The 10,181-nt window shown below is 36.3% G+C and overlaps 1 protein-coding gene and 1 long non-coding RNA gene across 2 annotated transcripts in view; one reads left to right on the forward strand and one right to left on the reverse strand.

Annotated features, from left to right (window-relative positions):
• Positions 1-10,181, reverse strand: part of RHPN2 (rhophilin Rho GTPase binding protein 2) — a 34,798-nt gene that overhangs the window by 6,300 nt on the left and 18,317 nt on the right. Inside the window, exons 3-9 of the mRNA XM_017736421.1 lie at positions 9,706-9,834; positions 6,897-6,972; positions 5,824-5,901; positions 5,018-5,142; positions 3,919-4,085; positions 1,455-1,642; positions 5-161 (exon numbers count right to left, since the gene is read on the reverse strand). Coding sequence (XP_017591910.1) covers positions 5-161; positions 1,455-1,642; positions 3,919-4,085; positions 5,018-5,142; positions 5,824-5,901; positions 6,897-6,972; positions 9,706-9,834 — 920 coding nt within the window. The remainder of the gene's footprint in view (positions 1-4; positions 162-1,454; positions 1,643-3,918; positions 4,086-5,017; positions 5,143-5,823; positions 5,902-6,896; positions 6,973-9,705; positions 9,835-10,181) is intronic.
• Positions 5,207-10,181, forward strand: part of LOC108447180 — a 23,539-nt gene continuing 18,564 nt past the window's right edge. Inside the window, exons 1-2 of the long non-coding RNA XR_001862590.1 lie at positions 5,207-5,715; positions 7,210-7,293. This is a non-coding gene — a long non-coding RNA (uncharacterized LOC108447180). The remainder of the gene's footprint in view (positions 5,716-7,209; positions 7,294-10,181) is intronic.

The raw sequence follows: 10,181 nt of genomic DNA on the forward strand, positions 1-10,181 counted from the left end.
TTACATTCATGGTCACACAGAATGGTGGCAATGAAGTAATGTGCCAGAGCTTTGTAATGGTCTGACTTTATTTGTGCCAGCTTAGACCAGGAATAGGGAATATTCTCTTTCACTGGTTCCTGATTCATTGCAATGTTAACCAGCATGTAAACCTCTCCCACCTAAAATAAAGCACATAATTGAAGTATGAGAACTTTAATACTAGGTATTAGGAACTCAAGTAAGGGATGTAACATTCAGGCTTAAGATAATTTCATGTGCAATCACATCAAAGAAGGAAAAAAATATGGTTAGCATGTGTTGGAAATAAGTTTGGAAAAAAATTTGAAATGTCATCTCAGATTTTTCCCTCACAAGAAACGTAAATCAATTTTGTAGAAGAACAGATGGACTAAGTCAGTCAATCTATATGGCTTCATAATTAAATAAAAACACCATATAATAAACAGGTCTTAATTTACAAATATATCTCATTAATTCAGTTGAAAAAAAGGGTGAAGCATAATCAAACAGTAGATTTGTGCTTCACTTTGAAACTGTGGAGTCATACATAGCCTTAGGTTTGTGTGGTCTAGTTAAAACTGGGATGTTATCCTTTATACAGAGGAAATAAAATAGTTTTTCAAGCAGTGAATGCTGCTTTAATGGATCAAACTACTCCAACTGACAGAATCCAAAGATCTTTCCCCTGCAGCTGATCAATCCTACAGAAATGTCAGGGTGGCTTTACGGGGTTGCTATGAAAGGGTTTGCCTGTTTTTCTAGTATGGAACTACTTATGTATCTGCTACTCTGAAATAACTGAGAAAGCATAGGAATATCTTTGTGGCATACCTCTTTTTTGATACATAACTCAGTCAAGTATTAACACTACCTTCTGGGGCAAGCCTATCTGCCCATTTTCTGGCAAGTCCCAAGATAGCTCTGCAGGTACCAATTTGACTGTCATCATCCTTGCCTCAGTAACAATTTAGTTATTCTTTCAGATTAAGCTTTTTAGGTTTGCATCCCTTTCAGCTACTGGGAAGCAAGACAGGTTGTGTTCAATACTTAACAGGGAACCACACAAACAACCCTGGCCTTTTATATGTACTTCTGGGGATGAAAACAGTACTGTTTGAAAGACCAACATAAAAAACTTGTAAAAAACCTTCAGCAAGTTCACTGCCTGAGTGTTTCAAGATATTTCTGTTAAACTCCATGAATTATGAATTAAATAAATTGTAACAACTCTAAAATAATATTTAAATTTCATCTATTCACGTTTTAATCTTCTGAAAGATTGTGCTTTTCACTGTAGTTTGTGAGCTGTCCCTTATTATTTTTGGTTTTCAGTAATGGTTGTTAACATTTAAATTTAATAAATTCCGTTAATATTACTAAAAGCTGTAGGTAGTAACACAGCATTGTAAACAGTTATTTTAAAGACTAGATTTAAAAGTCCCGTATTTTACCTTGGCAACTTCCTGTGTCATTTTTACTAGTGTGAAAAACTCATTGCGTATTCCAGAAAGACCAATCTGCTCAAAAACACACTCTTGAGCTTGTGCAAGCATCATTTTTACTAGTACGTTCAGCATAGCTGGGCTCATATCATAACTTGGTGTGTGAGTAAAGGTCTCCTTTAAGTAGCTTAGAACTCCTGTAATTACAAAATGGTTTTGTCAGCATTACAAAGAGAAACAAGTGAACTTAATTCTAGCATGTACCATAATAATTAGGATTGAAAGCATATTTTCTAGTACTGTACTACAGCAGTCTGAAGGGATTCTTGGTACTTAAGAAGTTAGACTGACCTACAGGTTTTCCTTTGCATTGCCATCAACCATCCCCAAGTACAGTTCTCAAAATTACATTTCAGAGGAGCAACAGAAACTGAAAGTTTTGATGGCACTGCCTTCAGATTTGCTTGTAAAAGTTCTTGTGGTTGACCATAAGACTGTGCTGAACTGAATGTGACTTGTATGTGGGAGTGGTAGGCTATGGCTTATCCAGGGAACAAAGAAGAGAAAAATCTGCATAGCTATAAGGAGATGACAGTATTAGAGCCTCTGGATAGAAGGAAAAGACACAAGCATATAAACTTAATGAAATATTAATCTCCTCCTCAAATGCTGCTAAGTGCATTGTGTGTCCCAGTGAAAGCTCCATTCCATGCCTGTAAACTAGAATTTTTATTTATACTTATAAATATAACAGGGTAAAAATAAGATTCTTCTCTAGACATTTGGTTCCACCAAAATATTAATAATTTCTATCATATATCAAATTTAAAACAAACACTAACTGTAGTGCAATACTAAATAACAGTTTCATGGATGGAAACATAACCTTCAGTAGGCATGCCATCCGACTGGTTTAGTGAGTTCAACAAGCTTGCTAATGCTGACGATCCTGCAAAAAGTCTAACAGTAAGACCTCTGCCTTTTAAGTATTCCAGCTTCTGTAATCTTACTTCTTGCCGCTACACTCAGTTCTGGCCATGTTGTGCAGTATTTTCCTACTAACGGTGTCTGTGATTTTTGATTTTTCATGTTACACTTTTATCTGAATTTTTAACATGCCATTACACAAATTTCAAATATGGCCATGCCTACCTTTTTGCACTAAAAAAATTAATCCCAGACTTACCAGGCATATCCCAAGTACTGATGGAGTGCCCTACTGAAAGGGACCGAAAGTATAGGAGGAAAAAATTATGGGGTTTTTTGTTCTCAAAATATTTCAGCTTATATTGAGGATAAATTCTGTGCAACATCTTCCATTCAACACTGAGAAACAGTTAACACAGACTCTGTTATCATGCTTCTGCCAACACAATGAAGTGTTACGGCACCATGCACAGGTACAATGAAATGCCTCCTGCACATGGGGCCCTGCAAAGGTATGTGGTAGTAAATAACACCTTTCCACTTTTGCATTAATTCTGTTCTGCAAACATGTTGAAGTGAAAAGCAGTGATTTTTTTTTATTTGCAAAATGGAAGGAGCAGCAGTAATATTGAGAAATTTCCCAACTACTGAAATTTCTTTTAGATGAAATACAAAGGTTGAAAAAGAATTTATTTTAAATATGCACGAAGAAATATTATAAATTTTTTTTGACAGCTGTGTATTCAAAGGAGGGGATTTATACAAATTCAACTCTGTGCTCCACAGTTTTTAGCTGATAAAGCTACCCATACAGTGCAAACCAATAGCCACATATTGTTAGTGCAGAAATAAATCTTACAGTACATATTAATTACAAAGGACACGTCTTTAAGTATTATGTGTAGCACAGATGATACTTACAAAACAAATTAGAAAACCTATTTAAAAGCCCCCAACAAAACCAAAAGATTTTGTAACATATTAGTTCAAGGGATAGGATTCCCTTTAACGGAATTTCTATTTCTCCTTGCTTGGGACAGAGATTGATTATTTTGGACCTGTTTACCTTTGGAATCTATGGAAAACAGGTAGTCAGCTCCCAGTGAATTTCAACTTTCACCAGAGAAAAAAGCAAGATTAATTTTTAAGACCCCCATATAAAAAACCAGGCTTAAAGGGTTTTTATCAAAGCTGTAAATTGTCTCTTGTACAGATTTGACACCAATGTGCTATCACTGAGGTAAAAGCAGTTAAAAGTTGGTGAAAGAAGGAATGAAGCAGTTAATGCTAGTGCTGTAACTTGGACCTTTGAACTGCAGTTCAGTAATCATTAACCACAGTATTCACTATCTTATCTGTATGTTCAGACTACAGTTCCAGGTTTTGAATTGAAGCTTCACCTGAGCTCTTCACTAGGCTTCTTGAATGCCCCTGTTCTTCTTTTTTTGTGTAATGAGCTCAGTAGCAAATGCAGAAATCTGTACAACATCAGAATGAGATTGTGAACATTTGCATGAAGATCTTTCCAGTATTTCAAGATGTGTACCTGCAGCTTTCTGAAAAGCATCAACAGCATTTTCAAGTCCAGCTTGGGTCTGACGATTGCATCTTGTTGCAATCTGGGTGTAGAGAGCTCCAATGTTGAACAGAACACTAGCTTTTTCAAGCAACAGATTTTGTTGACACACTGGGACACCTGTAAAGGAATCATACCTTGGGAAACAAAAATTAGAAGAAGTGTTAAGATTGGCAGAGTCCATTGAAAAAACAAGTATTTTCATTCTGTTTTTCTGAGTAGTGGAATTCTTAACTGTTCTGCCACAGTGAAAATGAAGGTGAACAGAAACACCACTATGTTCTGCAAGGACAGCCCACATAATTAACGTAAGCCAGAGAACAGCATTATTTGAGACAGTTTTCAGTAGGTTTTACAGTAGTGCCTCCATAATGTCATTATATTTAACTCAGAAGTACCTATAAAATATCAGAGGTGAAAAGCATACCAGGAAAGTATCCATATATGCTGCTATGCTCTCCTACTTATATGTTGCCAAAGATCAAACATTGGCATGGTCAGATCCTCTACTGTTTGTGTTTAAAGTTTCTATTTGCAGTTATGACTAGAAATTTAACAGTTCCTTCTGGCTACATGGCAGTCATGTTTTTTCATCATAAAAATTTTCAATTCAGAGTCAAATTTGGCTCACAGCTGTAGTAAATATTCCCTTATAAAAAATGAAGTCACTCTTTTCTTTCTTCTGGCCCAAGTGGTCTTCTTAACAAATTGTAGAAGGGGAATTAAGGTCTGACTCCATTCCTTGTCCTCATTTTGTACACCAAGGTTCAGAATTCGGAAACATCTGTAGCTGTCCAAAATTAAGGTTATTTTCTCTCTTTCTGCCTTGTGCTAACCTGTAGCCCAAACCATAATCTAGTCAATGGTTTCACTCTAAGCACGAAGAGGGTGTATTGTATTCGGGTTTACTCTTAACTTAAAAAAAAAAAAAATTGACAACACACACTGCAGGGATTCAGGAAGAGAGACACACTGAGGTGCTTCAGATTAAACAAAAGACAGTTCATGATTAACCAGTGTTCTGGGGGGAAAAAAAAGGACTAAAGAGAAATATGAACTACACACTTACCACGTAAATAAAACTCCAATGTGCCTGGTGGGTGGGAAAAATCTGTTTTCTACATAACCAAGTTGCAGGAAATAGCTTATCAACATCTCAATGCCAGCTTCATCTCGGCTGGGAGTGCGGCAGGCCTTGAAATACAATAGATTAAAATTAAGTGCATACTGTTGAGTTACAGGATGAATACCAAAATCCCAAAGATAAAGCTCTGCTTCCTTTGGACTTCTGCATATTATAGAAATGTGTGCAATGTGAGAACAGTAAGCTTAAAGCCATATGGATTCATGCCAAAAAGGTTTTCAGCTGCATACAAGTAGCACGTAACCTTTAAAAAAGCAAACAGAAGCTGTTTGGCAAGTCTCAAAATTAGAATACCTACAGTCTTTATTTAATTATGAAGGCTACAGAGAAGGCTTATGTTTCTAGCATAATACAGGAAACAAACAATAGTTAGAAATACCCACCACTCTATTACAATATTTTGCCAGGTTAATCCACTTCAACATTCTTCCTGCTAAATTTAAAATACTTTAAAATAAAATGTAGTAAGGTAAGACAAGTCTTGGATCAACAAGATTTACAAAGTTGTGTCAATAGCTCAATCATTTTGCATAACCTCATCTGTTTCTTCACTTTTTCTTTACTCAGATTATAAAGCTTTTGAACAATGGAGATTCATGTACCATGTCACAGAAATGAAGTCGGTAAGAGCATAGTAAGCCCTAAGTGATAATGTCATATTTTGATTCCATACAAATGTTATTTACAACTGTATATTAAAAGACCTCATAGTACACCATACTTGAACTTACTTGTCTCAGATCCATGAGATCTGCTATTTCATCTTCATACTCAGAACTGTCTTCACTATAATGTTCCAGAATAAAGTCCTAGAAGAGAAAAAAAGATAAAAAATTGGAGGATCTAAAACTAGCCTAAACTATTTTTCTGCAGTTGTAAACGGTACAAAATTGATTCAGTTGTGATTTTAACAGTGTCTACTCCCTTCCAGTCAATAGTACAGTAACATTTAGCAACGAGACTACAAAAAGACAGTAGAATTAATAATTTGATTTGGTATCTTAGACAAGAAATTTCACTGTGATGTAAAGGAACCAAACATCTCCTACATCAGCTCCAGTGGGTTTTAAAATAACACCACTTAGTGGTTTTGAAAGGGACCCTGTTATTTAAAATGACAAGGGGATCAAGTGACCATAAAAACTTGTTAACAGAAAGAGACTGCCAAATTCTTGTAAGCTATACTGGGGCAATTCCACTTAAAATAACAAAGCTGCAATGACATGAAGTGGTACCATGATCTGACCATGGAATTTAACCCACAGAAGTAAAAATAGAGACAAATGCTACAGTGATACAAGATGGTTTACTGTGAGATAAAAATCTATATTGCACAATACACAGTAGTTCAAAAAATACAGACAATGGCTCAAATAGCCAGCAAAGTGTATTAGCCAACAAACAAGTGCTCAACACTGCTTCCCAACTGAGCTACCCTGGTTAGTGCAAGTTGATGTATCACTACATTATGCTGAGTAAAACCTTCATTACTACTTCCTTTCACACTTGTATCAGTAATCAATACTCTTATTAGAAACAAAACCACGGAAGGAATTTTTATTCTCTTTGGTTTAACTCTGTCTCCAAAGGGGAATTTCTTACAATATTTTCGGACTCCTTGTCCTGATTAGATAGGAGCAATGACCCAAATAATTGGTAGTTAATTTTTAACATAGCATGATCTTGATTTTAGGGCAAAACAAAAAATAATTTGTACCTAAATTACTTCTGTTTCTTTAAACAAATCTGAAATGGAAGTTATCTCTGTTAACTCTTCATTCTGAAACGTATATGTAAAATTTACCTTGAGGGGGAGTGAAAAGTCTACATCTTTGGTTTCCTTCAGGCCAAGAGGTACCAAGGGAATACTGAAAGTCTCTCTATGGAAAAAAAGCAAAAATATTCAGAATTTTTTTTCTGCTTGTCTGTTATAGTTACTTTTGTTTTATTTGACGACAGTAAGTTTGTACACTGATGGGGTAAAGGGAAAAGTATATAGTTTGTAACAATTCCCTACTGCACAAGAAAATCTGCCTAATGGCCTGTGACTTCTCAAGAAGAGTGAAGAAAGCTCCTTGCCTGCGTTGTTTTTTCATTTAAGCCTATTTTTCCTTCAGGCAAGGAAAAGGAGACTCTCAAAGGCTGGCTCACTGCAATTTAGCTCCACAGCTGCTAGGAGATATGCCACAGTAAGAGCCACGGTAAGCATCAGTAGTTATAATCAGTATTTTACGTGCTACCAATGGTTTCACATGTAGTGATGTATGTAACAAAGGGAGAAGCAGGGCCAAAGTATACCGAAAGGTCTAGGAGTACAAAGTCCAAAAACTACTTAGTTTCTAGACAATGCTAGGTGGTAGCCTCTAGACAAGTCAACCTCTAGAATATCAAAGAGCAATAAGGATGAGAACTGACTTAAAAAAAGAACAGAATTGCTTCCAGATATATAGTTTGTTGTGTAGATTTAACAGATCAGTTTTAAGTAATTATAAGGTTTATATAATATTTTAATTTTTCCTGAAAACAACTTTTTGACTGTCTAATCAGTGTTTAGAGCATTCCATTCCCAACTACAAAATCCCCCATTCATTTATGGTCTCATTAGCAAAACCAGCTTTCGTATTCCACCTTAACAGGGTGGCAGTAGGAATGCAGCTTCCTAAGCAGAGGAAGAGTCTTTCATAATCCAGAAAGTGGCTCTGCTAGCTTGAAAAGGACTTCCAGCATACAGAGCCAAAACACCACTTCAAGTAGTGCAAATGATCTGATTTTTGATGAGGCTTTTAGAAGAAACCTCAACACTTCCACTACAGATTATATCAAGACTTTTTCCTCAAAAAGGAAGTGAGACACATGGAAAAGAAACCCTAACTTACTGATGTAATCAATTCTAGTACCACCCACAGTCCTTGTAGATATCAGCACTGGTCACTTAAAGAAAGTAAATTTAATTTTTTTCCATAGCTAAGGTGTCACACTCATGCAGCCAATGTCATGGGTGTATTGAACAGTTAGGGAAGTGATCCTGAATTTCCAGAACTGAGTAGAAATAGCATCATGCTTCTCAATCCAGCTGAGATGTGTGCAAGTACCGGGAAGGCCAGCCCTTCAGACTGTTTTAACACAATACAGGTTAATCCAGTAAACCATGGGTGTGACCTCATGTTGACAACTGTATGCACAATAGTCAGAGAGCAAGTATTAATAGCTACTTGCTGTTAAAGGTTGGAGAGCAGTTATGAGTAAATTAATTATTTTAGCTGATGAAACATAAAAAGCATTTAGAGCTTAGAATGAAAAGCATAAGAAAGGAAAAACTCCATTCAAAACAGACTGGGCAAGTAGGATCAGGAGAAAATAACAAGCATACTGCTGTCCAGCCTCAAGGCTTCTGCCTGCCTTGGGGCCTGACCTACTGCTCATCCTTCAATGAGAATCCAAATATTTTTAATAGTCTGTAGCTAGAAGAAGAAATAGTACTTGTGGAGCCCTGCTCTCATTTCCATAACTGCTCTCTGTGCTCACATGCATCCATGAAGACCAGTAAAATCTTGAACAAAAACCTCAAATCTCAAAAAAACCCCAAAAATCAAAAACAAACCTCAACCAAAAAACCCCAAAACATTTTTGCATCAAACAGTTGTCAAAGTTTGCCATGGAGGTGGAGGGTAGGAAGTTTATCAAAAGTTTCTGTTAGAGAAAACTACAACGTAGATGTTTTGCATTAAGTCAGCATTCAGTTGGAAGTTACCTCTCTGGAAATGTGCTTCATCCTTCAACATTAAGAATTCCTTGTAATCCACCACGAAGTTTAACAAATAACTGAGAACAGTGCTAAGAGGGACCCAAAACTATACCCCCATCACATGAAGCATTTCAATTTGTACCTTGAGTAGCTGTTAGTTAAAAAGAAAATATTTTGGTTTAGGAGCAACAAGACGTATAACTGTCACAGAAATTATTTCAGTATGCAGGCAATGAATACTCCTTAACTTTGAAGTTTTACCTTTGAAGGATAATCCATTGCAATTTAAAAATTAGTGTGCTCTTCAAAGTGGAGAAAAATATCTTGGGAAAAATCCAACTTCATCTACTAGAAATTCCTCTGCTTTAGCCAAGGAATTTGTGGTTTTCTGTCACTGAAGGGCACACATTCAAGATTACCTAATCTGCTCTGAATATCAAATCAGTATTGTGTTTCTGTTCTCCAGCTAGGGAGGACTGTTGCATGCACCACATTTGAAAAGAAATATTACTATATCACTAAGTTCGTTCACTCCAGAATGCACTGAGCCAATTAGCCATTCCAGTACTGGAAATTCTAAGTGACAAGTGTTTGCAGCATAGCCTCAAGAGCTTTCAATTCTCACTATATTCTTCTCTTCAAAGGAACTTCATATCCAAGGATTAGTGGTACATACATTTCCCAAGAGAAGGACAAATAAGCAGACTAACCCTTAGGCAACAAAATCTACCATCAAATCTGTGCTCTTCCTATCAAGCCCTCTGTTCTTTCACACGATTCGTGTCCAACATTCACACTCACCTAGAAACAATTTTGAAGGGTAAACAGAAGATCTGTTAATAATTGAATAACTTAGCTTTATACTTACTCTGCATTTTGATAAACTTCTACTGAGATATTAAGTCCTTCCAATTCTTCCTTTAAGATCTGCAGGTCTGAGTTTACAAAACTCAATTCCAGTAGTACCTGCTCTCGTACTTTGTTGTTGGTGGTTGCTCTGCAGAGACATATCAATTTTTTATTGCTGAGGAAAAGGTTTTCTACAAGCTTGGTTGACCCCCCCTTCAACCTTCAATGCAAGCATTCTCAGCATTTTTAAGATTTTTTTATCTCCTTAAGAGATGATACCAGACCTCATGTTTCAGAATTTATTAGGTTTTTCTGTCAAGAGAGTGCCTGGGATAGTTTCCAGATAATAGCATGCAGCCACAGAAGATTTTCTATATGCCAAATTTTCCATGTAAGATTAAGGGTCAAGCTTTTTTCAGATACATTAATCAACAAAACTAAAGCATCCTAAACAGAATCACTACCCTATTTTCAGATTATGTGTTTCCCCCCCCC

The sequence above is a fragment of the Corvus brachyrhynchos genome, unplaced genomic scaffold (genome assembly GCF_000691975.1).
Source record: "Corvus brachyrhynchos isolate BGI_N302 unplaced genomic scaffold, ASM69197v1 scaffold646, whole genome shotgun sequence".
NCBI classification, from domain to species: domain Eukaryota; kingdom Metazoa; phylum Chordata; class Aves; order Passeriformes; family Corvidae; genus Corvus; species Corvus brachyrhynchos.